This window comes from Diaphorina citri, unplaced genomic scaffold, assembly GCF_000475195.1.
Source record: "Diaphorina citri unplaced genomic scaffold, Diaci psyllid genome assembly version 1.1 scaffold772, whole genome shotgun sequence".
In the NCBI taxonomy this organism is placed as follows: Eukaryota; Metazoa; Arthropoda; class Insecta; order Hemiptera; family Psyllidae; genus Diaphorina; species Diaphorina citri.
The window spans coordinates 1-27,435 of NW_007378205.1; the positions used below are offsets into that span (position 1 = coordinate 1).

The 27,435-nt window shown below is 38.4% G+C and overlaps 6 protein-coding genes across 7 annotated transcripts; 2 read left to right on the forward strand and 4 right to left on the reverse strand.

Moving 5' to 3' along the window:
• Window positions 1-1,412: 1,412 nt before the first annotated feature.
• LOC103511937 lies at window positions 1,413-4,367 on the reverse strand (the record flags this gene model as incomplete). Its single annotated transcript, XM_008476688.3, has 3 exons — window positions 4,052-4,367; window positions 3,652-3,836; window positions 1,413-1,502 (listed from the first exon to the last, which is right to left on the reverse strand). Coding segments are annotated over exons 1-3 (435 nt in total), but the record flags the coding sequence as incomplete, so codon positions are not given.
• A 2,375-nt stretch (window positions 4,368-6,742) lies between these two features.
• Window positions 6,743-9,132, forward strand: LOC103511938 (circadian locomoter output cycles protein kaput-like; the record flags this gene model as incomplete). The annotated part of the gene is made up of 5 exons (XM_008476690.1): window positions 6,743-7,011; window positions 7,552-7,721; window positions 8,182-8,270; window positions 8,814-8,937; window positions 9,032-9,132. Coding segments are annotated over 5 exons (753 nt in total), but the record flags the coding sequence as incomplete, so codon positions are not given.
• Window positions 9,133-9,682: 550 nt separating this feature from the next.
• LOC103511939 (serine/arginine repetitive matrix protein 4-like) lies at window positions 9,683-10,905 on the reverse strand. The gene is made up of 3 exons (XM_008476691.1): window positions 10,896-10,905; window positions 10,386-10,464; window positions 9,683-10,082 (listed from the first exon to the last, which is right to left on the reverse strand). Exons 1-3 carry the CDS (start codon window positions 10,903-10,905, stop codon window positions 9,683-9,685), a joined length of 489 nt encoding a protein of 162 aa, XP_008474913.1.
• A 999-nt stretch (window positions 10,906-11,904) lies between these two features.
• LOC103511940 (DNA helicase MCM9-like) lies at window positions 11,905-12,834 on the reverse strand. The gene is made up of 2 exons (XM_026825551.1): window positions 12,619-12,834; window positions 11,905-12,150 (listed from the first exon to the last, which is right to left on the reverse strand). The coding sequence occupies exon 2, from the start codon at window positions 12,147-12,149 to the stop codon at window positions 11,913-11,915; it is 237 nt and encodes a 78-aa protein (XP_026681352.1). The 5' UTR covers window position 12,150; window positions 12,619-12,834; the 3' UTR covers window positions 11,905-11,912.
• A 718-nt stretch (window positions 12,835-13,552) lies between these two features.
• LOC103511941 (innexin shaking-B) lies at window positions 13,553-20,606 on the forward strand. Its single transcript, XM_017445195.2, has 5 exons — window positions 13,553-13,600; window positions 14,897-15,116; window positions 15,554-15,842; window positions 17,098-17,364; window positions 17,799-20,606. The coding sequence occupies exons 1-4, from the start codon at window positions 13,553-13,555 to the stop codon at window positions 17,327-17,329; spliced, it is 789 nt and encodes a 262-aa protein (XP_017300684.1). The 3' UTR covers window positions 17,330-17,364; window positions 17,799-20,606.
• Window positions 19,686-27,347, reverse strand: LOC103511932 (protein PAT1 homolog 1). 2 transcript variants are annotated; one of them, XM_026825552.1, is made up of 11 exons: window positions 27,175-27,347; window positions 26,539-26,649; window positions 26,255-26,358; window positions 25,315-25,467; window positions 24,911-25,058; window positions 24,212-24,556; window positions 23,738-23,874; window positions 23,158-23,292; window positions 22,748-22,852; window positions 21,871-22,095; window positions 19,686-21,532 (listed from the first exon to the last, which is right to left on the reverse strand). In XM_026825552.1, the coding sequence occupies exons 2-11, from the start codon at window positions 26,645-26,647 to the stop codon at window positions 21,215-21,217; spliced, it is 1,779 nt and encodes a 592-aa protein (XP_026681353.1). In that variant the 5' UTR covers window positions 26,648-26,649; window positions 27,175-27,347; the 3' UTR covers window positions 19,686-21,214. The 2 variants fall into 2 exon arrangements, with proteins under 2 accessions (XP_026681353.1, XP_008474899.1); XM_008476677.3 differs by having other exon boundaries at window positions 22,634-22,852; window positions 27,175-27,346.
• Window positions 27,348-27,435: the final 88 nt, after the last annotated feature.

Sequence of the window (27,435 nt, forward strand, 5' to 3'; positions counted from 1 at the left end):
CCTTTGACACGTTTGGCAACGTAGCCTACTTTTTAGATGACTCCTTGCTGCCATATTCAAATGGATAAGGTATAGTCATATAGTGGCGAATATCTAGGTGTTATAGGGCCCCCAACTGACTACCCTTGACCCCATTCGAAATTTCCTTAAATTTTGATTCGTTTTTCTCGAAAGGGAAAGGACATCATTTCTAATGACATTTTTCCTCTGTTGGTGATCCTATGGGAAGAACGTTGCCTCATTTTCAACACGTTAGGGACCACTTTTTTAACTCCGCTTATTAGGTATTAAGTAGGCACATATTCAGAACCCCTTCTCTTCTCAGCATTCGCCACTTACGAAGTATTATCAACGATTTGGATTTATTTCCACGACCTACCTTCGGATCCACGTCTATGTATATCAGCGTCAAATAAAACCGTTCTAAATTCTATTTATATCTCCCACCCTAATGATGAAAGAAAAATGTTTGTAAAGGTCACCACATGTTATGGCCGTTCGGAAAAAAAAAAGAATTTCTCAGTTAAGGTCCAAAGGTAGTTTGCAAAATGCCCTTTTTTTAGCTTCGATCCACTAAGAGGCTCCCGTCAGTTTAGGGTGGCCCGTTTACAGGGTAACGAAGCAAAGAACCCAAATAAATCAATGGGACTTTCTAATGAGGCTTTTCTTCAAAGGTTGAAACAAAGGTCACAGCGGTATTCTCTAAAAAGAGAATAATGAATCGGATGAGGTTACATGATAAACGACACGAAAGAAAATAATGGATAAAGATCCATTATATCCATATATAGTCCACATGACTGAACCAAAGAGATTCCGCTTTGGACGTCCACACTACTCTACACCATGTCTACACTTGCTCCACAAAGCGGAATCTCATTTGGTTCAGTCATAACTATAAAAAAAAGTCACACAACGGCTAGACTCAACTTTGTAATTTGCATTTCGCACTTCATTTTCCTCCCAAGAGATTTGATAGAAGGAGCTGTGACAACGGGAGTCTTACCGTCCCGAAATTGAAGAGAGGAGGAAGGAGAACAGGATAAGAAAAAGCTAGTCGTTCCCATACACAATTACACCTACATCGGATATAGGTAACAAACCTTATCTGCTTAGTAGGTATAAAGTTCACCCCGGATGGGAATCGAACTCACAACCCAGTACTTACAAGGCAGCGGTATCAAAGCACCTCAGCTGACTTGTCAGCATCTAAGCTGACTTGTCAGCATCTCATCTGACTTGTCAGCATCTCAGCTGACTTGTCAGCATCTAAGCTGACTAGGCTGGCAACGGCATTTCGAAGTAGTACAATGAGCGATCTTGCTCTTAGGAATAATCTCTCGGTGTTCTCCACGAGCTTACAGCAGGTAACACCCCTGAAAAAAAAATGCTGTTTGGAAATATTCACCCACCTGTTTCCAGCCAAGTAAATCAGAAATGTCCAACACAACACATTCGGACAGTAAAGCCAGCCATGTGGAAGATCGGACTTCGCCATCTTCCTGTAAGTTAATAAATAAGTTAATAGAGTTAATAGAAAATAAATTAATAAATAGTAAGTAAGTAGGTACTAATTTTCCTTGTAAGGTAGATCATGGTGGGCTTCAAACCTGTTACCTTCTGCATGGTAAGTAAGAGCATGCCTCGGTGGTGTAGTGGTCAAGGCACTCAACTGGTAAACAGGAGGGTGTGGGTTCAATCCCAACCAAGGTATGGACTTTTTCCTCAATATAATTTGAGAATTTGACCACAATAATAGTAGTAGCCTACTGCTAGAGTAAAGGGACTTTTCAGTCCTATAAGCAGTATAAATAAGCTCTGTTATTGTTATTACGACTCAATTAACTATGCCCCATTTTTCTATTGAAAAATAGCCCTTCTTTCATCAATCACATTTATTTGTTGCATTCAACCAACTAGCAACCAATGTCTGACTGTTGTTTTTTAACTTTATTTTCAGAGTGATCTGATGAACAGTACAATCTATGACCTAGTGTATGAAGAAGATCATTCTAATCTGTACAATACACTGCTCAATCTCTCAATGCTTGTAGGCCATTCCCAAGTTATTATTTGTTGTTAATTCAATATCTCTGTTTTACATAGGAAGGTGTCTTGGGTGGATGGCTTAAAGTAATTAAAAAGATTCTTAAATAGCTTTAAATGAATATTTTATACTTGTTATGGAGGCAGCTAGCAGCCCTATTTTTATTTCAAAAATGTTTACTATTTAATGGTGAACATGCAATGCAGTATGCAAATTGATGCATCAATGCTTGTAGGTCATTCCCAAGTTATTATTTGTTGTTCATTCAATATCTCTGTTTTACCTAGGAAGGGCTCTTGGGTGGATGGCTTAAAGTAATTAAAAAGATTCTTAAATAGCTTTAAATGAATATTTTATACTTGTTATGGAGGCAGCTAGCAGCTCATCTGTCCATCTAAACCCCAAAGCCATTCACTCAACACATGACACAGTCTTGGAATTTTTGCAGAGAGAAAATATTCCGTTCCTTGTTATTTCAAGTTATTTGGAATGCGAGTGAGAGAGATAGAAACTCGAGGTCATCATGAGTACGCATGGCAACACTGTAAACGTGGAGCACAAAAGAGAATGGGCGATTGAAAATGACGGGAAGATAAAAAGAGAGGGATTTTTTCTCTTTCTTCATTTCAAGATGGCCGCCTGATGTGCGCATGCGCAGTAGATCGTTGAGTGTGGACCATGTGAACGGGGCTTACAACCACGCCTCCCAAAAAGCGCGAAATTTTAAATTTTGCTGATAAAATTTTTCACGTTTTTGCGTTCAGTTTTTTTCTTTTTCCGAGTTTTCTTTTGTTTTTCCCCAAATTTTCCTCATGAAGTTGTATTTTAAAATGATTGAACAGTTTCAAAAGATGACAGAAGATATTAGTAATGTGTGAACACATTGCATGTAAGTACTTGGCTGATCCTGTCTTTACAAGTGGGTCAACTTTATCCCAACAACAAATTTAGGACATGCCTTGTTTTAAATCTTTTTCAATCTACCTAGTAAATCCCCACCTTCAGAGATCAAACACACTTGGCAATCAAGAGGTTTTGGGTTCAAATCCCAGCCCAAACACAAAACAAATGGTAGTACTTAGGACCCATTTCATTGCTAGAGATCAAAAGGAATTCACACACAGGTTCGTAACCTTATGTCAAAGTGTTGAACATCTGAGCTTGCTCAGAGACTATTGGGGTGTAGCCTCCAATAGTCAGAGGTTACAAACACTTTTACAAGAGGCCAGCTACTCACACTCAGCCCATCTGATAGCAATCTGTCAGACCATTGAAACATGTGTGGTGGGAAAAAGCTTCAGTCCCAGGTCTCTCAGACAGTCTGATGGACCTAGATCCTAGATCTCAAACTTTTTTTGTCACACATCTTTTGATAGACCTGGGTCTGTCAGACAGTCTGAGTGTGAGTGGTGGGCATAAGATTGAAGCCACAGGTTTTAGTCCCTTTCAAGCAGTAAATTATTAGATTAGATTATTACTCGAATTTGGTTATGGGATAAGGATAAGGTTGATTCACTTAATCAATTTTACATGGTTGTTAGAAAGCTTGGTATGACCTTAACATACAAGTGATAAGGGTGAAACAGCTCATACTAAGTACATACCTGTAATATAAGGGCTGAGAACAAATTGTAAATGCTCCTTTCCAAGTATTCAATTCCCCAATGTTGTAAAACCTTTTGTAAAGGAACTTTTAGCAGTGAATGTTGAATATAAAACAATCCAATGAGAAAGATATCTGTGGCAAGTGGATGAAACCATTCAGGAAAATCTAACTGACCATCAGGACCTGTAATAATGGAAATAAATGTTCAATTCCAGTACATACAGGGCATATTTCACTTGGAAGACCAAAATTTTAGAAAAAAAAAACAGGGTCAATTTTTTCCTTGGTCTCAAGGAAAAAAAAGAGGTGGACTTAACATGCAGGAAAAATTTGTTTGATGGTCTGTGAATACCTACCTACCAATAAATACTTGAAGTAATATATAGTCTATAGATTACCTGCTTGTTGTGTCCCATTTCTGGTACTGTTTTCAGTATTGATAGCAATAGGCTTGGATAAAAAGTTGTTGAAAAGGATGAGTGTTTTAAAAATATAGACATTGACAAAAAGGAGGAGCACTGATAAGATTTTGAAGTCTAATGTTTTTAACTCTGTCATAATGAAGAAACTCTTTCTAATCAATCAAAGAAGTCCTTTTACATTGCTCAGTATGGATTTTTTCAAAAATTAATCAATCAAAGAAGTCCTTTTACATTGCTCAGTATGGATTTTTTCAAAAGGTCCATCATCTTGGTAGGTATTGATTATGCTGGGTTATTTCTAATCAATCAAAGAAGTCCTTTTACATTGCTCAGTATGGATTTTTTCAAAAGGTCCATCATCTTGGTAGGTATTGATTATGCTGGGTTGCATTTGCATTACATTGACTGATAAACAAATGGTGCAATATCTGTTGTAGATTTATTTTCCCTGACCACAATTGGAATTTATTCTTATAACACAGTTCAGTATTCTTGTAAATAATTTATGCAAATTCTCATTAGGGTAATTTTATTATAGGACCTACAAAAAAGAAAAAAATATATATATACTTATATTAGTGGGAAGGTAGTAAGGTTTGGTACTTTGGTAATTTTATTTCTATCTTGGGAATTTTGTTTACTTTCCTATTTTTACATTTGTATTCTCTCATTCAATTTCGTAATCTATTAAAAGAGAGAAAAAGAGCTAGTCCTATCTCGAAGATTCAATCAAAACTTCACGTGAAGTTGTTTGACAAGGTAGCTCATTTAGGCAGGACAGAAATAGTTCAAATACTTGTCGCTCAGCTGTTTAATCAAACAATTTATAATCCGACCATGAAACCCCAAGTTTCCGTCCACCGAGGACTAAAATATCATCCACGCTCTCCAAATGTGAACGCAAAAAATGTACTGAATTTTGACCTCAAGGTATTCGAGTAGTGAACTTTTCCCCCAAAGGTACAGAATTCAGTACTATTGTACTATGTCTGGAGACCCTGTCTGGGTCTACCTCAAATCCTCAAAAAGTGAAGATTTTTTAGATACGGAACCAATTATGGGCCCAAAAAGATGTTTAATGCAACCCGCATCAGCAGGTGGCATCTTGAGGTTCCTTTTAACCTGTTTTAACATAACAATTTAACAATTACAAGATCAACGTCCGTTATCTAACAGGACTTGGGAACCTGTCAGGGCTTTGAATTATATCTTCGAAAAACACCTCCCTTAAGGCGCGTCCACATGAAGTAACAGCTCAAGTAAAAAGTGACTTGCATACAATATGTCAGCTAGTTACATCTGAACTGAACAATGGCATACACGGGTCTGAAATTTCAAATGACGTCAAGTAGTTTGCATGCAAGTTAATGGCACTTTGTGTTTACACAGGTCAACTTGTATGCAAGTTGATCACTCACTTGCACAACTCGGCCAGTGTGCACGAGCCTTTTTATCATCTTGATCTTTAGTGGGTTTTAATTTTACAGGTTTTATAAACACAGGGGTTTTTTTCCATTACAAGCGGTTTAATAAAAACATTTGAGATTTGAGCTAGACTAAGCGCTTTACCTGCCTGATGAGAATTCTGGTTAAAAATAAATATGTTAACCATGATTAACGCCCACCTAAATTACATAGGTAATGAAAGACAGTTTGACAGCTCCACTTTGCTTTAATAATTAATTAATTATTAATATTCTTGGGCTCGAAACCTTGACCTACAGATCGGCACTTTGCTCGTTGCGAAATCTTTTCTTTTTCCTCTTTTTCCTCCTTTTCCTCTTTCTTCTGTCACTAAAAAAAGGTTCAAAATTGTACTACTAATTGCTCAGGTCATGTAATTTTTTTCTCAAGAACATTATGCCTATTGCTATTGCAATTCAAAATTTACATAAACCAGCATCAACCACCAGAATGTTGTAAAGGTAGAGACCTCGTTGTTCTTGATCATAGTCCTTTACACGCGAGTACAAGAGTGGCCTTTACAAGATTTCCCCTGATGACCTTTACAAGAATTCATCTGTTTTACAAGAATTCACTCGACTTTTACAAGTTTCCTTCACCATCGTGCCAAAACATAAAGTCCAAGGCAGAGAATCTAAACACATGTCATAATTATCATAAAAAGTACCCAACTTTTTACATAGGAATCGACGATTTATTTATAATTTTTACCCATTTGCAACTGCTCCATTGTACGTATATTCACGCTATGCAAACGCAATAATAGGTAGGTACAGGTACTAGATTTGGTTGTAATAGGTTTGCCAAATTTCAGCAAAATCGAACAGACCGTTTGGCAGTTATGGCGGAACAAACAGACAGATAAAATAAATGTAACTTGGTTGATCCATGTGACTTTGCTTGATGGCTAGAACAAAGGGACTTTTTAATCCCACATACGACTTTTTATTTTTAGTCCCACATATTATGTAAACAAGGTTCTTTAAAGCCTGTAAATCTTAAGGTAGGCTGTACGTAACAAGGCCTGTTTGTTGTCTGATTTATCTGCAGACACTCCCTGATAACAAAAACAGAACCCATGTTGGAAAAACACGACTTCCAAGAGAAAAAGATGAGTAGGTCTGTAGGTGCCTCCTAGTTTTTTTTTTTTTTTTTTTTTTTTTTTTAAATTTTTTTGGAACCTAATTTCCGATTATTTAATTTCTTCCATGTGTCAGAGCGCCTCCCATCATTGGCTACCTCCCGTTCGAAGTCCTCGGTACCTCGGGCTACGATTACTATCATGTGGACGACCTAGATTCCGTGGTCACCTGTCACGAAGCTCTCATGCAGAAAGGCGAAGGTACCAGTTGTTACTACAGGTTCCTGACGAAGGGCCAACAGTGGATCTGGCTACAGACGAGGTTCTACATTACCTATCACCAGTGGAACTCGAAGCCGGAGTTTATCGTGTGTACACATCGCGTTGTAAGGTAAGACCTGGGATTGAACTTGAAAAACGTGGAATTTTGTTTTAATTTATTAGAAAAATCGACACATTTCTGATAGTCTCAAGTTCGAATCCCGGCTTGGGGAGTAATAATACTTTGGCCTGTATTTTTCTGGGAATTTTAGTGTTTCCTATAACAAAAATTCATAGATTTGTGGAGCACACCTTTGGGACCCTTGGTCCTTACACTTAAACTTCTAGGTGGGTTTTTTTGTGTATGTGTTACTTTTTATGAAGATTTAATAGAGGGAACTGTAACAACGGAGGTCTAATCGTTCCGAAATCGAAGAGAGAAAGAGGACAGGATAGGAGAAAGCCATCCGTTCCGAGAACGAACCTTATCCGTTTAGGATAAAGTCGGCCTGGACGGGAATTGAACCCGTGACCCTGCGCTTACAAGGAAGGAGTGCTACCCTCCAAGCTAACTAGGCTGGGGGACTGATACTATTATCGGAAAAAATCCATTTCCTCATCCGAAAGGATTCTACTCGTATTTTTACAAATTCGTGTTTTTGTTTTGCAGTTACGTCAACGTTCTAAGGCGGGATAACAATCAGGTGCCTGATTCCGAAGAACAGAGTAACGATACCGGCCCTGGTGATAGTAACACGAGTAAGAGTACAATGATGTCGTCGAGTAATACCTCGTGGTCTTCGAACAAGTCCGTGCCTGGGTCTAGAGAGAAAGCTAGAGGTTCGTATATTTCATTAGTCTAAAGACCCGTTCCCATTTGTCATGAGTTTCATCCGATTTTTTCCCCCCCGAATGTCCTGTAGGCAGTGTAATTTAAATGAGAGTGTTCCTTTAGATCGGGCTAATTTCTCTAGATCTGTAAGTGTGTAATATGTTGGTATCTGAACGGTAGGTCCTGGAAACTGCCAATGTTCATGTACAAAATTTTCGAAAGAAATGGTTATTTATAGGCTAAAAAGTTCCGGCTCATATAAACCAAAATCTTTTTTTTTTTTTTACTCTTTCGACTGCTAATTTTGTCTACAAAAGTTGTGAAAAAGATCTCTGCTTTACCACAAAGAATTCATGATTTGAATGATTTGAGATATAGTTTGAGTTACATTCAACGAGGTAAAAAATAAAATACAAAGCATCTAAAAATTATCGCTCTTTAACTTGGAACGTTTCTTTATTGTTGTAGAGAAATCTCGTCACAGGAAAGGCCATCATCATGGTAGTTTATCCGATGTAGCTTCCTCTGAAACATCACGATCTCATCACCACCGGGGCGTAAGTTGATTTGAATTTAGCTCATTATAGCCCACCTCTGTGGCCGAGAGCACTGACTCACAACCCGGAGGTTCTGCGTCCGAGTCCCGTCCGGGGCGGATATTTTCTGACCAAAATTTTTTATTCCCGGATAGTCTTGGATGTAAAAGAATGTGGACTTAGGATGAAAGTGGTTCTGATTTTTTTTTTTTTTCACTTTCCTTTTTAGTCAAAATGTAACTTTTTTTTGTCAAATTCTAAATTCCCCTTTTATCAAAGGACTTTTGACTTTAAATTTTTTACTCTAACTCCATCCAAATTAGACTTTTACAGATAATGAAACCTCTGGTTTGGGGCATTTGTAACGTAGGAGAGAGTTGTGTGTTTTTCCTGTCATTAGCAACGATTGACTCTCTCAGCAGCTAAATCTGGACTAGATAATTAAGCATCTTTCCCTGTACACAAAAAGCTCAAAGTGGCTGAGGTGTAAGGCAACGTTAACCTTGAAGGAAAATGCGAATACAAATATAACGATTGACAATGTTATTCTAATTCTGTTTCCAGCGGTCGAAAATCCACGCACACAGTCGCAGTGTTGCCAGCTTGGGCGGTGTCAGTTCTAGCAGGAAGAGTAACCAGTGTTCCTCCATATCTACCACTGTTGCCAGTGTCAAATCTGAACCTATTGGTGAGAACACTTCAATATTTTCAACCAGTATTTTGAATAGAAATATACGTACTAATACTAAGTACATATTTAGTAAGGTCCGTTGTTCGTACAGCACCTTATTCCCAGCTGAAAAGGTTAGGTGTCAAAATGACTGAATCCAAGGGGGACTTGATGCAAATGATGCATCCTACGTGCCTCATAGACGCTGACTAAATAAATGTTTTTTGTTTTGTCTGATTCATCTGATCAGCTTCGTTCTGAACAGAAAGAAACACGATAGAAAATACTTACTTATTGTAATAGATAATAGAAAGTAAAAAATACCGATAGCACCTTCTAGCACCTTATGACCAAACTCTTGAACACGCTCCTGACCAAAGAAAACACTCGGTCAGATTGTGTCCTGAATATTGTTCAATTTGGGTTAGAATAATTCAGATGAATCATAAAGAAAACGCCTTATAGATAAATATGATTTATTTGTGATAAGTTATGATTTTTTTTTTTTTTAAATGAAGATGAGTGTTTCACCGCCGTTTTTATTTCGTAGCAATGAAACAACTGCTACATTAGACGCATGTGGTCTGTGTCGTAGCATGCCCAATAACAATAAAACTAGTAATAGAAAGTAAAAATTTAATATTTCAATGAATACAATATTGTACAACGTCAGTTAGAAGTTTCAAATGAAGTTTCGTTTATTGGAAGAAATTTATCGTTCAGAAAAAAGGAGAAGAAAAAAATGTCACCAAAAAACCAAAACTCACCTACTGGACTCCTGACTGTTTCTCTCATCCCGCGCGGGGGATTTGGAAACCGACCGCCCGTCCACCTCCATATCACTCCCGGGCCGGGGCGACACCGGGGCTGACGGGCTACGAGCGTCCTCTCCGGCCAAATCCTCATTCTCCTTATCCGCAGGCGATCGGGTATCCCGGGGCGGCGGAGAGCCGCGCTCCCGCTTCTCCTTCTTCGACTTTTTCCGCTTCTTCTTCCCGCGGGACGAGGAGCCCGGGTAACTGGAATTGCTGGTCTCTTGACTAGGGAGCGGACTGTAGCGGGAAGACTTTTTCTTCTTCGCGTCCTTCGAGTGTTTGGAGGACTTGTGGGATTTGCTGCTGGACCGCGGAGACATCTCCTGCGAGTAATGGCGGCTAGGAGATCTGAAACGAAAAGGACCATAGATTTTTGTTGAATGAAAAAATTTCAACTCCAAAGGTAGAAACACACTAGCATCACGTCACGTTATGATAGTGTGTTTCCTCTTCGGACTGCCTCGGACGTCACGTGGCTGTCCTGAACGAAATTACCTACGATCATATGGGAAAACTCTGAACTACAGCTTTGACTCCCCACGCGTCGTGATAGTGTGTTTCTACCTAAGATTTTGGATTTAGTTTTTGTCTCCACGATATATCCATGCCCCATTTCCCCATAAATCCTTTTTCCTTATGCAAGATTCCCACTTTTTCCTCAGTCTACCTCTCTTTCTCACAGTGCACTTCCAATCTCTTGACATAGTTTTTAGTTTCTCATCTCTTATTTCTGTGTAAAACAGGTACATAAATTATAAATTAATAGAATAGGAACTTATCTGTGTTTAACAGGTTTTAATCAATCAATCCATAATCGTTCCATCATGGGACGGGTCGATGTACGCAGCCTCTCCACCAATTTCGATCATTGTATCTCTGCTCCCTCTCGATGTCGTTCCAATTTCCTTGTTTTCTTTGAATATGGATAAAATCTATCAGATGGGCGAGAAGAGACACAATACTTCCCATTTAGGTGCTGGGTCAACACGAGAACACCAGAAAGTAACCCGTTTAAATAATTTGAAATCGAAAAACGAGTGCAAATTAAATAACTCAACTGAGACTGAGAGAGCTCACAACTATTCACAATCCATGAGTCTGAGATCAATGCACCCCCCACATCAAATACCAAGCTACCGCTACCTCAGTTCAAGTTCTTACGTTGTCCCATGGGTCACACTCAACTTTATCAAGGATCTTTTCCGATATTCTCTGAAGGAGACTTAGAGGACATTTTGAGTAGAAAGCAACGTTTTCTCAGTGGATTTTTTCCCCCTCTATCATCCCCAATGAAACAACTGCTACATTTAGAGTCGTAGTCTGATCCATAGCATGCCCATCCCGTAGTATGTTGAACCCGGGACCTTCTGCATGGCAAGCAAGCGCGTTACCACTGGACCAACCGTGCTATTTTCTCTTTTTCCTCCTCCTTCTTTTCCTCTCTCTCTCTCTCTCCACATTTCTTTTACACTCTTGTCATTCCCTTTCTCTCTTTTTATCCGTTCCTCCCTCCTTCCGTTCTCCTCCTTCTCTCTCTCGCTCGCTCTCTCCCTCTCTCTCTCTCTCTCTCGCTCGCTCGCTCTCTCCCTCTATCTATCTTTCTCTGTCTTGTCGTAACTTTGAAATTTCGTCAAAGAGGATGACAATATCCTTTTCTCTGTTCAACTTCTACAGGAAACGGATGCTCTCTCTCTCTCAACTTTAAAGAAGATCAAGAAACTAAAAATGTCGTTTCATGTCATTTTTCACAAGGGAACATCAAAACTGTAGATATGTGAAGGAAAAAAAAATATACAGTTAAAACACAAGAACTTCTAATACCTACCTACCTAAGATGAGCTTAGGATTGAAAATCTCTCAACTTTCAAGAGCGCGGTAGCGCTCCGCCCCGCCAAGTCAAAAAAGTTTGACCGTATGTTTTAGTTGTGAGAATGTTCGCCAAAAGGTGATAAAAAAGTATGGACCAATCTTGCTTTTTTTACCAACTAGAGGTACCTAGGAACATGGGATTTGAACCCAGCACCTATACGATTTCTGCGTTGATCAAACACCTTTGAAAACGATTTTACAAGTAGCTACCTAGCTCTATGTTGCCAGATCTATTTTTTACTGTTAGAGAATAGTACGGTATAGGTGTGTTCAGCTGTGGATGAAATGTAGGTAAAATGTCCTTCGCGGTTACCTGATCAAGCTCTCCAATAGACGGACCGTGGTTCGAGCCGCATTCCTCATGTCCGCCTTCCTCTGTGCCTGATAATATCGAGTGAGTATTCTATTCGCCTCCAGGGTCATCTGAGGACGCAGGCCTTTGATCAGATAGAAGTAGGCCTGAAGTTTCTCAACGTCCCACAGGGAAGTGGCCTGGTTTGAAGATGGGCCGAGTCGCTTGCCGAACAGAATGTAATTGGACACCATTCTGGAAATAATCATGATAATAAACTATTGAGTGGAAGGTAACCACTAGGCGAGGTTAACGTCGGAATCGTTCTTTACCACCTAACCCTTAGAGCTCCATTATGTGGTCAAATTCTCAAATAAATGGGAATAAAATTTCATGCCTCGGCTGGGATCGAACCCACGCCCTCACAACTTTGGTGGATATCACAGAATTATTAGATGCCCTCCTTTGCAATCTTTAACCTGAACAGATAGGGTTCGTTCTCGGAACGGCTGGCTTTCTCCTATCCTGTGTTCCTTCTCGCTTTGCTTTCGGGGCGATAAGACCTTAGGCAGCTACAGCTCCCTCTAACAAACCTCTTTAAAAAAAGTTCATTGAGTGATGAAATTCCAACGCATCGGCCACAGAAGCATGCTTCTCAGTACTTTTCAGAGCCATTCTACTTCCTAGCTAAGTTAGGACTTCACAGAGGCATTGGCTACTTACTTATCCCATTGTTCACTCTTCGAGTCAAGAAGTACCAGCACCAAATCGAATCTGCTCAGTAGAGGACTAGCAATGGCTATGTTTACAGAGATGGGGATATTGGGATCATAGTGGCCCTTAGGGTTACACGCTGCTATGATGGAGCATCGGGTATTCAGCTTACACACCAGACCTGCCTGGGGGAATGAAATTTCTTTAGCCCACTCTGAGGCTTAACTGTAGAATAGAATATACCTTGTTTATCCTGCCCGAATAGGACTGAAAAGTCCCTTTACCCCAGCAGTCTAAACAAGGTCTCGTATATTTGTATTTTTTTCCGGAAAAGCATTTTTTCAAAGATGGTTTAAAAAAGATAACCAATCTAGCGGTTCATCTGTGTACAGTGCTAAAAGTAATTAAACCATGAAACAATGATGGATGTTATAACGCGATATCGTTTCTGCACAAAGAGAATGGAAAAAGTAGTAATCATAAGTTACGCCTCTCTTGAAATTGCCAAATTGTAGATTCGGGTCCAGGGCCGGATTACCCATAAGGCAGAATGGCAGACTGCCACGGGCCCCGCGCTTTTGGGGGCCCCGCGCTTTTGAGGACTTACACTAGATATTATGGCTTTTTTCTAAAAAAAAAAAAAAAATGAATTAGGTGCGTCAAAAATTAACTTGTGACAAAGCATGAGGCACATATCTACCTACTTTTTGAAAAATTTCGCCCGCGGCGCTGAAAATTTCAAGTTCGATCAGCCCAAACTGGGGGCCCCGCGCCTTTGAAACTGCCCCGGGCCCCGCGGGGGGCTCATCCGGCCCTGTTCGGGTCCCTCCGAGTGTCACTGTTTTGGAAGTATTTCTCTAAAAAAAAGGAGAAAATAGAAGAAATCTGCACCACCTCAAAGTTTCGAAGTAAAAGAAAACAATAAATACGGGTCTGGTAGCACATGTGTCCCGTCACAACCGTGGTGAAAGTAGAAGGAATCAGAGGGAAGGTGTCTGGGTGTGATAAAGCCATTCAAATCGTATCTTTAGTTGAGAGGAAGAATGGCCTTCTGAAAAATTGGAAGTCCTAAGACAACCTGTCTCGGTGGCGTAATGTGAAACAACCCTAGGTTAAGGTCCGTTCCCACTTGTCGTGAGTTTCACCCGATTTTTTTTTTTTTTTTTTTTTTTTTTTTTTTTTCCAAAATTTTTTGAGGCAATGAAAAAAAAAAAAATAAATAAGGCAATTAAAAATCAAATGTCCTGTAGGCAATGTAAATGTAATTTAAATGAGAGTGTTCACACGACACGATTTTTTTTCCGAACGACAAGTGGGAACAGGGGCTTTAGGTGACGTGATATCGACGGGGATAAAAATAAACCTCCGCATCGGCACTGAATTTTCCAACTCGTGAATATTTGACTAGATCAGACATGTGCTTAGCTAAAGGCCATGTCTTGAATAATGCAAAACTTCACAAGTTTTTAGTCTGAACATTGGAGACTCATCTTCGTATCGGATTTGCTACCTTTAATATAATTATCCCCATTGATTGTTATGGGAAGCAGTTGGAAGGAACGTGTTTATAGTCGATAGGACTTTTCAAAGGTTCTGGGCAGGTGAACTTTCAACTGTTTGGTTGGTGTTTTGCCAACTGAAGAAAACACGTCCATCGTGTCTTGTTATGAAGAAAACGTTGGGTGGCTACCTACTGTAGGCTGTAGGGTAAGGTCAATTTTGGATCCTCACCCACAAATAGTTAGAATGAAATTTTATTATTTTCATTTATTTTATTATTTTCATTTATTTATTTATTTTTTTAAAGATGAGTGTTCCACCGCCGTTTTTATTTCGTAGGAATGGAACAACTGCTACATTAGACGCTTGTGGCCTGTGTCGTAGCATGCCCATCCCGTAGTATGCCTCTCATCAGATGGGCGAGAAGAGACACAATACTTCCCATTTAGGTGCTGGCTCAACACGAGAACACCAGAAAGTAACCCGTTGAAATATTTGCAATCGAAAAACGAGTACAAACTTTTGTCGATGGTGGGATTCGAACCCGGGACCTTCTGCATGGCAAGCAAGCGCGCTACCACTGGACCAACCGTGCCCCCTAGTCGATTTTATTGATTTTCTTTTAATTTATTATTTATTATTTTAATTTATTTTATTGATTTTCAGAAACATACGTATAAGGTAGGTTCTAATCTACTAATTAAGGTTTATTTGTTTAACTTTTTTTTTAATCTACTCAAGTTTCATTTTTTTCTAAACTAAGGTAAATTTTGGTTCCCTATTTCAGGCCATTCTGTTCTACACACCGCGCTGGCTATGGAAACATTGGGAAGGAGGGAAAATCCACGCCCTGATGATGGACTTGGACGTGGGAATCTGCTCCGAAATTGAGAAAAGACAGAAGAAGAAGCTTCTCCTGGATTACCTATGGGAGAATCTGAGGTACCACAACTGGTGGGCGTACAGATACTACTTGTGTGAATTTCTTTCACTGATCAATGTTATAGGTAAGTTGACGTGTTTATCTCAAATGGAATATTGACTAATGAGTATTGATCGTTATTTATTTACCTACTATTTATTATTCATTTAAATTTACGGAGAGCCCTTTTTGTTACGTATCCATTAAGGGACTAAAAATTTTTGGAAACTTTACACGCATCATCTGTAGGTACATTACCGACCTACCTAGTGGTTAAAATACCTCAGTACCTACCTATACAATTTATAAGAAAGAACTCTTCTAAAGACACATCTAAAGTTCTTAATCTGTCTCCTCCTGTGATAATAAATAAGCTATAGGTATCTCTCGAAGATATTGAACTATTTTATTTATAAATTTCATTCCGAGGTAGGACTTTACTGGAAAAACTCCTTCAATTGAGTGAAATAAAAGGTCCTAAAATAGCATTCTATTAATCTATTTCGATATTCTACTCCTCAGGTCAAATGTTCCTCATGAATCGATTTTTCGACGGCGCCTTCTTCACGTTCGGTATTGACGTGATCACTTTCATGGAAAACGACCAGGAGGACCGAATCGACCCCATGATCTTCATTTTCCCTCGGATGACCAAATGTACGTTCTTCAAGTACGGAGTGTCCGGGGAGGTAGAACGGCATGATGCTGTGTGTATATTGCCTCTCAATGTAGTCAATGAGAAGATCTATGTGTTCCTGTGGTTCTGGTTCCTGGCGCTGGGACTCCTGACGCTGTTCAATGTAATTTATAGGTGAGTCGGTCCCTACTATCCCATCAAATATACGAGACCTTGTAACCGTAATTCGGTTAAACTGCTGGGGTAAACGAACTTTTCAAGGAATGGTTAAGGACATGGAAGGAGTCCAGATATTGTTTCTGGGCGTCCAATCCTTCAAACACTGTGAGATAGGTGCCCTTCCCATGGGAAAGGCACCTATCTCACGGACACGGAAGTAATCAAGTCCTATCCCAGTAGGATAAACAAGGTATAGTCTATTTGGGCAGGATATTCAAGGTATACCTACTAACTACAAACTACACCGATCTATTATATTCCACTGTCTGTTCCTGTCTCTCGTGGCGGAAGTTTGGCCAAAAAAGCAAATAAACCATTTACTTTATGACTTCAAAAATTTTCTGACAACTAATAATAAGCAATATCAATCAATCAGCAATCACTTTCCAATAAATTTCTCTCACTTTTTTTTGTTTCGCAGTGTATCAAGAATATGAGTCATGGTTATAATTTATACATTTTCTACGGGACAGCTCCACAGCACAATAAAATTAGTCGAGAATTCATTTTTTATGATCCAACATGTTTATATTGAGTTTCATGATGTTTTACAAATGGCTAATTGAGTCGTCAGATTTCAAATAGAAATTATTTAGGACACACGCGTAGAATGATGGGAATGAATGGATTTCTTTCAGTAGATATATTTTGAGACCTACCTGACGAAAGTTTTTCTTGGGAAAAGAAATTAAAACCCCCCAACATGAGAAACTTGGTAGGCGTTAGTACCTCGTTACTACTCTACTGAGACATCATTATCATATTATGCTGAATGAGACTTTTTCTGCCTGGAAAGGCTGTTGAAAGAAAAAAGAATTTCACATGGTACTAGTTTCAGGTCGCAGCTTCATTGGATGTTTATTATTCATCGGAAAATATTGGAAACATTTTTACTGTATAACACTTAGGATATTAACAGAAGTAGAATACGTACGTAGGTAGGTAGGTAGGTACTTACTATTCGGAGAAAATAAATTAGGTAGTGCTTAAAATAATCAATGTTATAGGTACTTCTACATTATTGTAAATTCTATATCTAGGTACCCACAAATGGGGAAAAAAGAGACCTTGGTTAAACTGTGGTAAAGGGATTTTACAATCCCATCCCAGCAAAATAAACAAGGTACCTCTATATCCTTTCTATTACGTATTTATCAGTACAATATTCTCTTCTATTAACTAAATCCCTACTCAACATTTTATATTTCAGGATAGTAATTATAATGAGTCCACGCATGCGGGTTTACTTGTTACGCATGCGGTTTCGTCTGATCAGGAGGGAAGCGGTCGAAACGCTCGTCAGAAGGTCCAAGATGGGCGACTGGTTTCTCTTCTACATGCTGGGAGAGAACATAGACTCGGTGATTTTTCGCGATGTAATGCACGATTTGGCGGCCCGACTTGCCTCCCATCCGAACAAATCTGGCCTGCAGATTGCATAACATTTGCTTTCCCCTCCCGACCGGGAAACCAGGTGGTAAGTTGACTTTAAGAAACCAGGTGATATGTGACGTTTAGGAAACCAGGTGGTAAGTTACGTTTAGGAAAAAAGGTGGTGAGTTACGTTTAGGAGATAAGGTGGCAAAGTATATTTAGGCCATATGATAAGTAATGTTCGTCAGAAGACCAAGTGGTAAGTACTTATTTGAAGGAAACCTGGAGATAAGTTACGTTCAATAAACCAAGTGGTCAGTAAACCAAGTTATATTCAGGAAATCAGGTGTAAGTTATTATCTAATATTCTTTCTAAACTAATGGAGAGTTAAGCTTAGCAAATCTTGACAATTCCTCGTGCTTCATAGCACATTGCATACTCATAATAGTTACCAGGCGTTTATACAAATTGTACCTATTTTCCCTGCAACCTGCAAGATGGTTTAATTGCTTCCCCTATTCCGTCCTGTGTTCCAGGGAAGCTCTTGCCATTTACACCGGGATTCTCCAGGGAGGTCTCCTTGATCTTCAGACTGCTGTGACATTTTTATATATACATTATATATATTCCACTGCCCGTTGTTAAGTTATATTGTTTTTTATACATCGACTTTTTCGTAGTCTCCCCTATTCCCAGAGACATATCTCACCCCATGTACCAGGGTTGAATGGTAGAGATTACCCCAGGCAATAATTTCGCCCTTTGTTAGTAATTTCTTGTATTGGTGTACATTAAATTATAACCGATAATGGTCTAAATAAATAAATACCTACCAAGGAGTTAGGGTCAAGGGGTGAGAATAGAAAATTTGGGAGGTAGAGTTACGAATGTGTTTGAGGTACTGCCTTTTTCCTGACTGGCCTTTGACGTACTTTATTTACTAAAAGTGGATTCAGTCCATATTTTTTTTAGCCCCTAAGAGACCTGATAACAGCCAGTCAAGACTATTATGATAAAACTGGATAGTTTATCATAATGTAAATAAATGTGTATCAATTATTTAATCCTTGTAAAAAAAATCTACAAATAATGTGGCTTGCTTTTCATTAAATGAAAAATGTCACGCCTTTTGTCTAAAAGTTTGCACTTATTGCGAACTAGGACCAATAATAGTTTATTATGAGTTGAATTAAGTTGTACCTTATTCTTCCATACTCTCCATGGTACTCTGCAAACTTCAAGAGAAACCATACTGCAGAGTACAATGGAGAGAATAGGGGAATGGGGCCCTGATGTTCATTATTTTCAGAAGTGCGCTTCCGGTCTCTAGATCAAAATTTCAGGACGAAATATAGATGTACCTTCGTCTTGAGATTTATTTACGAAACCTTGAGACTCTTGAGAGACGTATAAAATTACTTACCACTAGACCAAACAGCGTAATGCTTTGTACTTAATTTTTCGTGTAAATATATATCTTATGTAATATAGAAACTTGACTTTGAATCCAATAATCGAGCTCAAAATGATTTGTTTCTATCGAAAAGGTAGTGGATACAGGTACCTACATTTATACCATTTTGCATAAGACTTGATGTTTTCGAGTGGTATGCTTAGTAAATTTTAAATTGATGGAATTACTGTCCATAAAATTGAAGATCTCTTATTACCAAAACCTCGGGCCCACGAGACAAAACTGACTCCAAAACGACTTTTAGAAAAAGGGGGTTCCTTTTTTGTCAAAGTCCCTACAGTTAGCTTTCTTTTATTTGTGCCTCTGATCTTTTATTATTATTTTTTGTTTAGGTATTTCGTTTTCTTTTTAGATCATCCCTATTCTGTTCTTTGTTTCCAGATTATGGTAGCTTTCTGCTGAGCTATCCTGTAGTATTGTGCCTTTCTCTATTGTCCAAACTAATTTTGTGGTAAAGGGAAATGCCTCAGGAGATGAAATATGACAAAGACAAACTAGAGAGAAAGATATGCTTGGAGTAGGAATATGATTTCCGTCCAGCAATAAATTTTATCGAACGACAAAATCCTCTAGTCAGAATGTGCTTGTACAATAGAAAACCTATTCAAAATAAAATGTATTCAAATTCAAGAATTATGCTTGTGTTGTTTTATTCTTGCCACTTACTCAATTCCTTAAAAGGGGTACCTAACCATCTTTCTACCTATGAATAACTAAGGCCTACAAGGGATTTAAGACACTAAAAACGCTCAAATGAGAAGTCCAAATCACGTTATTATTCATCGATCTATCGTAAATATATTTTTTTTTCCAAATGTATTATAAGAAGTGACAAAAATAGAATTCATGAGACAGTTTATATTATCACAAATTAATATTTTCTATACATGAAGGTTCTGTACATTAAAAACAGCTAAGTTTATACAGTGTAAGTGTAATCTGATGTGTACGTCATTGAAAGTTGGTAAATCTCTCATACCAAACATGGTTTTAGGGATTTATTTGCCGTTAAAAAGATTTTTTGTACACTAGAAAAGATTTGCACATCTGTATCACAAAAAAAGGTGAGTAGGTATGTATATTTAGGTCTCAATTGAACGGTGATATTCGTAGAAGCTTAACCCATCCTTTAGGGCTGTTTGCCCCTACACTCAAGCCTCTGAGTGGACCATTTTGATATTTGATAGTATCACCGTTCAATTGAGGCTTCCATCCAATACTTATTAATTAATTAAAATTGAAAAATAATAATAATACATTTTTTAGTTTAAAAAAAGTTCATTTAAATTCTAACTTCCAACTATTTAGGTACCCTACAAGCCAAATGTCGGTACCTAGTATTTAATTGAAAGTCGGGATCTAAATTTGCTTCAAAAGTTTACATTTGTTGGGTTTTTTCTCGTATGTATTATTTGTTTTTGAGAAGCAGAGAGCCTCTTCCGAATTTAGTGGCAATACTGAGTCTCTACTGCATTGAATGATTTTATACAAAGCGATTAACTGAGGCTTCTGTAAACTATACTCGAGTAGGTAATATGTTGTTCGCGATGAAATTTTCAAAAATAATGAGGATCTCTTTTTTATCCATAATAAAGTCAAGGGGGAGAATATTGTAAATGATGAAAATTGTAAACTATTTCAAGGAAATTAATAATAAATGATAAAGGGGTCTTGGTATCACTACTATAAATAAAAATTATGATGAAATATGTTACATAATTAGATTTTAATCAAAATAAATATAAATGAAATACTGTGATGATAAGAAATGTCTCGATGACTCAACAAAGTTATCTAACATGGTCATTATTATATTTTTAATCCTTTTTATAAAACTTAAAACTAAAAAGAAAAAAAAAATCTTGCAAAATTCTAGTTGTTGAAAAAGTAAAATTTCCAAGAAAACAGGTGGTACTAATAGTTATAACGATAAAATAAATATTCACAATATGTCGAACTTTGAACAACAGTAAAAACAATAGAATAACATAGTTAGATAGGCTACTATTCAAAGGTAACGCGAGCATTCGTCTGAATTGAGACCTACATTATATATTTACTATACGGCTTACATTATTTAATTTAAGTATACTCTACAATCTACAATGAGGCCGATCAGAACAAATTTCGCTTGGAGAAATAATGCACGCGTATGGAGATAAAGAGACTCTCTCTAAAATAGATTGTTAAATACTACAGGGTGACTGGTTAAATTAGGATAGATATAAAACATTGTCAGAGTTGGTTGACGTTTCTTAAAAACTCACAGGCAAAAGTTCTAATAACGAAGCACCCCTCTTGTGGTCTCAAAGCCAAAGACTTATGTGGTCACAAATGTCCTTTTAAATCAGGATTCAATCGTGTCAAAAACAGGACAGAATCGAGACTAGAAGGCGCAATCCTAACTCTGTTTTCAGGAGATCCCATCTCTCACGTGCAAGTATAACTTCAAGCGATCTTCATTCTTCACGTTCACTTTCAGTTCTTCATTTTATTTTTCTTCTTCTGGTAAGTCGGCAGTGCCAGAGCGTTGAAGATGATTGCTTTCTTGGTCGCGTCAATTCTCTGATGCACGCGGAAGAAATGGCTTTCGATCCGATAGAAATTCGATTCGAGAGTCTTAGTGTCAATCCCCATGACGGGACGTTCTAGTTCACTCTTGTGCTGGAACGCTTTGTCTACCAGGGTGATGACGAATCGAACGTAAAGCTCGTGTTGTTCTTTGCTGATCGGACTGTTGGCGTTGTAGAGGCACTCGGCCGTCACGATAATACTGGCGATCACAGACATTCCAAACTGAAAATATAGGAAATAGTATTATACCTTACGTAGGATGGAAGAGAATGGCTAAGGCACTAATATTACCTTTATATTTGAAATATTTATTAATTAGGCCAGCCACTCACTAGGAAGAAGAAGACTCACTATCAGGTACACTTGATGAGGTCCGCCTGTCAGGTCTACCTGATAGTGTGTGTGTGCTCATCAGGTATCAATAGTGAGTGGCTGGCCTTATTTGTTGATTTTCTAAGAACCCCGGAAAGACTTATTCAACCCAAACGGATAACTTAGTTTTTTTTGAGATACCAGAAAGGGAACGAACCCGTGACCTAGCGCTTACAACGCAGGCTTACCTTATTTGTGAGAGCGAAATCTGCTTCCTCTCCAAGTAGAGCAGGTAGAATACAGCACAGCACTTCCCAGGAACCTCTGACCTGGAGCCAGGATCTCAACACAGGGAGATATGTGAGCAGAATTTCTTCAGTCTCATCTCGCGTTACTAGGAGACGAAAGTCTTGGAACAACATCAGCCAAAACCTGTCGTCTTGTCTTAGTCGAAGAAGTCGATAGCCTAACACCTGAGAATAGAACGACATTTTCATTATTTTCACACAGGGTACTGTATTTTGACTGCCGCCGTAGGACTGAAAAGTCCCTTTTTGGGAGCAGTACCAAACTATTCAGCAGAAAATTTGTTAGCTAGTGATGTTCCTAATACATATGTTCTAGATGTGCAAAAAGAAAAGGTTTTTCCGAAATCTAAACCGATCTCGAGTTACCAATTTTTCGTGGCGGAGCACAGGCAACCTGCAAGTACTTATATCTTATATTAATGTATTACGTATACTTCGCTTGCTAAAGAAACAGCAAAGTTCGAGTACGAAGGGCATCCACTCGTAAATTTTGTAGTCAAAACCAAATGTCAGCCCAAAGCAATCATCCTAGTTAGTTCTGAATGAGAGACAAGTCCATGAGATCCACTAAAGTTGTGAAAAAGCTCTGCTTTACCACAAAGAATTTGAGATAGTTCTGAATGAGAGGCTGACGAAAAACGCCGACCCCGTCTGTACACGGGAAAAGGTGCAGAAAATAAAGAAGAATATTGTGTATACTTACTTTCCCTTTCCGTATGGACATGTAGGCCAGGAAATGGTCTCTATCCTTAAGGAAGTACCCCATGAGGGTGGCAGGATCCGTAGGGTAATCATTGAGCTCGTTGCTGGACCTTACCTCTAGGGGAGGCGGTTGAGCAGGACGCCTCTGGACCTTCATTCCAGATTCATTCGACACTGAGGCTGAAGTCTGGGAATCTAACCGCTGCAGAGCCGCGTATAGCTGGGAAGAAATAAAAGCAAAGGGGGATTTATTAATTTTAATTTTATTTCTTCTTCTTATTATTATCATCATAATTATTTTCCCGGAGATTTGATGGAGGGAACTGTAACAACGGAAGTTTTTTCGTCTTGAAATCGAAGTGAGGACAGGATGAGGGGCATACTACGGGATGAGCATGTTACGACACAGACCACATGAGTCTAATGTAGCAGTTGTTTCATTGCTAGCAGTCGCATTCTTGCTGTATAAACAGGGTATCTTCTATTCTATTCTACTCAAATGACAATGAATTCTATCATACTTACGTATTCAAGTTCCAGAAGAATGTGCTTGAGCTTTTTCCTAGGTTTAGACTTGAGTTCTCCGCTAGGGGGCGACACTGTGCCATTGCTCACCAACTCTCTGTCTATTACTTTACGAGGTGCCTGCACACTGCCAACCTGTGGTAACACAACATTAATCAATCAATCAATCTCACAACATCAATCAGAGATAACAAAACATCAACATTAATCAATCAATCAATCAATCTCACAATATCAATCAGGGATAACACAACATCAATCAGGGTTGATTGGTAGAGATGGGCCTAGTCAATAATTTCGCCCTTTGTTTGTGATTTCTTGCATATGTGTACATACAATTACAACCAATAGATCTCTATAAAAGGGAAATATGATCTTTTTTTCTGAAGGCACAAAGATATCGTGCAAAAAACAGATTAAAAAGAACACTAATAAGAGAGGTGTAAAACCCCATCTAGTGGTTACTTTAAGTATAAGTAGTTCTTTATTTAGATTGTCAGCTTAGAACAAGTTGTTCCATTATACCAACAGTTTCAACAGTTTTACTTCCTACTCAAGAGTTCAGCATCACTATAATTACCTGAACTTTCCCTAGGGAGTTTTCAAACTGTAAAGGTACGTAGGTCATTTTAGGCGAGTCGCTCATGTTGTGCATTTGTCCATTGTATTTGTCACTGTTTGAATTTCGGTGCTGCAGACCATGTCTCTTCTGATATTCTGGAATAGAAAGATCAGATATAAGTTTCAATTGGCTCAGTAAACTGTAGAACCTGGGAGAAAAGGACCCTCCCAATACATTAAATTAAAATAGGGGTCTTTTCTGACGAAATTCCCGTGTGTGGAGTCCAGTATGTAGGACTATTGTACCCTAAAAGGCCCTTCCCAAAAACCCAATCATGTCAAAAATCAAATAAGCAATTTTGTCGAACATTTTTTTTTTTTTTTTCTTTTTCATTTTCATTACAATCAAGAGAAAAAAGGAAAAACTAAATCCCAAATCATTGAGTTAACACTTAGAGCTCACTTGTTTCATTCAATAAAAGTGAAATCATACCTGTAAAATAGAAGTCATAATCGGGATCATCTCCCTCCAGCTGCATCACTTGAATATTGGCCAACCATCTCCGTTCCCTCAGGTTCATCAATCCCGCATACGGGTCATAGTCCTCATCCTGTTCCCGAAGATAGGAATCTTGATCTCTCGGATAATGATCTTGTTCCCTAACATAGGCATCTCTGGGATCTTGTTCTCTGGGGTGGACATCGTGTTCCCTCGGTTGTAAAGGGCGAACCATTTCATCTTGTGGAAGATGAGGTAACAGAACAGGTGTTCCATACTGGTGAGGTGCACCCATAACATTGCCATGGTGATTCACTTTACCCGGGATATGTGCATTGTCTGAAGAAGAAACAATATTGTAATAACAGAATCTTTCACAAAGTGGAAAAATTGTATAGCTTTAACTTTAGTGCCATTCATCTGTTAATGTTTAAACAGTAAGGAACCCATGAACAAAGGAAACTGGGAGATAAAATAAGAAGGGGGAAAAACTTATGGTCAATGTAAATTTACATATTTTTGGATGATCCTTTCCTGCTTGATGTTTTACACACAAAGAATATTACTTACATAGATTCCTTATTTATTTTACAGATAACAAATTGAATTGAGGTTTCCCTCTAAGGGAAGAGCTCCAAGAATGCTTACGGCAAAGTATGTTCTATTTTACAAGAAGTAACAGACTGAACTTACTCCACGACTTGACATTCTGATGAACACTGAGGGAAGATAAGACTTGAGCAGGATCTACCCTTAGAATTCCTGGCACTGGGACTGGTATGGGTTCCGTTATATGATTGAACTGAGCTGGCATGTCTCTATTGGGAGGTAGAGGAGATTGCTGTAAAGTTGAACAAAAATTAATAAAATCTCACAAAAAATGAGTAGCTTTTAGTGCAATGGGCCAGCCTGGTTAGGAGCAATGGGCCAACCTAGTTAGAACTTGGAGGGTAGCATGTCTACCTTGTAAATGCTAGGTCACAGGTTCAATTGATTCCCATCTGGGGTGGATCTTACCCTATCTTCCTTCTCTCTTCACTTCCAGGATAAAAAGGCCTTAGCCCTCTTAGCAGTTAGTTCCCTCTGTTGTGACTTACCTGTAGTATGTGTCCATGAGGTGGGTTGAACAACAATGGTTCTCTATGATTCAACTGATGATTGAGAGGTGGTACTCTTTGTTGAGCATTAATATTCATCAACTCTCGTTCAATCTCTTCTAAAGATTTCAATTTGGGCCTCTCAGGTCTCTCCTGAAAAATTAGAAAACATGAAAAGAACAGATAATAAAAATTCTCAAGATATGAGGACTGTTTGAAATCTATAAAATTTAAAGAATGTGGCCTTGAAAGTGCTGTAAAAATTAATATTTTTGGTGATGGCTTCAGAAAGATGCAAAGTTGATGATCCACCAAAGTCAAATAAATGCTTTTTTCCCCCCCATCAGGGCCGGATTACCCATAAGGCAGAATGGCAGACTGCCACGGGCCCCGCGCTTTTGGGGGCCCCGCGCTTTGAGGACTTACACTAGATATTATGGGTTTTTTCTAAAAGAAAAAAAAAATCGCCTGTGGCGCTGAAAAATTTACTTTTGGTGAGACTGGATTTCTCAAGATTGTGGACCAAAATTTTCAAAAATTTCGCCTGCGGCGCTCTAATTTATTTTGCTCACTTTGGCGTTCAGCTAAAATTAGGATAAGAAAATATCTAGCAAAATTTTCAAAAATTTTGCCTGCGGCACTCTATTTTATTTTGCTCACTTTAGCGTTCAGCGAAAATTAGGATAAGAAAATATCTACGAATTAGGTACGTCAAAAATTAACTTGTGACAAAGCATGAGGCACATATCTACCTACTTTTTGAAAAATTTCGCCTGCGGCGCTGAAAATTTTAAGTTCGATCAGCCCAAACTGGGGGCCCCACGCCTTTGAAACTGCCCCGGGCCCCGCGGGGGGCTAATCCGACCCTGCCCCCCATAATGGATGCCAATTATTCAATACAAGCTGTAAAATGTTAATCTAACTCATGTAAAATACCTACCACATTAGTCACATTATTGACTGGTTCTTCAAAAGGAGCTGTACTGAATTTTTTGAAGCTTTCTTCAATGATGGCAAATTTCTCATGTTCTTGTTCCCAATCATCTGAAAAGTTGAGAACATACTTGATTAATCAATTTGTAAACTGGATTTTGTAACAGTACACTTAGTATAGTAGAAGCAAAATTTGGAAGTTATTGCACAAAGGTATCTCCTAAGCATGTGTCAAATGTTTTCATAGAAAAAAAAACAACTCAATTAACATTTAATTTTGTCAGTAATTACCAACTCCAGTATCTTCTACATTTCCAAAAGTTTCATCATTGAGGGCATCATACTCTGAATTTTCATCTATCTCCTCGCCACCGGCAAACTCAACTTCTAAACTATCCATATCTGAAATTCATAACAAGACAAAATAATGGGATGAGAATAAAATTATTAAAAATGTTTTGATAAAAAAAAGGAAAATGAGGGCTATTTAAGGTTCTAAGATGTTACAATATCAAAATACCAAGGCTCAGGTCTACTAGTTAATTTCAAAGATTCAGTTGACCTCTATACTTTCTAGAGCATTTCTCAGATATTTAAGAAGGATTTACCTATATTATGCCTATCTGTAGTTTAAACAAGTACTTATGTTTACATAGGTATTTGCTTATCTCATAGTGAGTGTTTGCCAAGCTTTAGTTATCAGGTTCCCAAATAATAAGTGCATACTTTGATAGCATAGCCTGCTAGTAGCCCCCAAGTTAGATAGTACCTACAGGTAGGTCAAGCTGATGTGTTCTTCGATTTTATGAAACCACGATATTCAAGTAAATTTTGAGATGGAAAATTTAGTTAAAAACACACATTATGAAGTGGACACAAGAGCTGAGGGAAGGTGTTTGGTGCAATGTTCTCTCCTCACTAACTTACCACTGTTGTAAAAGTCTGGTACAGCGATGGATAGAGACTCAAGCCATTTGCTTCGAAAATATGTTCTACTGGTGTTTAATGGTTAATTAAGACGAAAATCGCTAAAACTAGATCAAGGAAGCAGTTTTCCCTTGTGTGAGCTGAAAAGAAATCTTTCTCCAATTTTCTGAATTTTCTCTATTTTTGTTTTGCTCTAGAATATCACGGAGGTTAGGACGTGAAGGAGTGCCACAGAGACAAAAGGGAACACAGAGGTAATTA

What these genes read in the sequence shown, in the direction of transcription:
- LOC103511940 (XM_026825551.1), bottom strand. Translation starts at nt 12,149, where the DNA reads ATGGTGTCCAATTACATTCTGTTCGGCAAGCGACTCGGCCCATCTTCA.
- LOC103511941 (XM_017445195.2), top strand. Translation starts at nt 13,553, where the DNA reads ATGTGTCCCGTCACAACCGTGGTGAAAGTAGAAGGAATCAGAGGGAAG. An exon ending in TAGAAGGAATCAGAGGGAAG is followed by an intron (nt 13,601 to 14,896) that starts GTGTCTGGGTGT and finishes TCCCTATTTCAG; the next exon opens with GCCATTCTGTTCTACACACC. An exon ending in TTCACTGATCAATGTTATAG is followed by an intron (nt 15,117 to 15,553) that starts GTAAGTTGACGT and finishes TCTACTCCTCAG; the next exon opens with GTCAAATGTTCCTCATGAAT.
- LOC103511932 (XM_008476677.3), bottom strand. Translation starts at nt 26,647, where the DNA reads ATGGATAGTTTAGAAGTTGAGTTTGCCGGTGGCGAGGAGATAGATGAA. An exon ending in TGTAGAAGATACTGGAGTTG is followed by an intron (nt 26,359 to 26,538) that starts GTAATTACTGAC and finishes TCAACTTTTCAG; the next exon opens with ATGATTGGGAACAAGAACAT. An exon ending in TGTCCATACGGAAAGGGAAA is followed by an intron (nt 22,096 to 22,633) that starts GTAAGTATACAC and finishes TTCTATTCTCAG; the next exon opens with GTGTTAGGCTATCGACTTCT.
- LOC103511939 (XM_008476691.1), bottom strand. An exon ending in AGAGGTAGACTGAGGAAAAA is followed by an intron (nt 10,083 to 10,385) that starts GTGGGAATCTTG and finishes TTTTCGTTTCAG; the next exon opens with ATCTCCTAGCCGCCATTACT.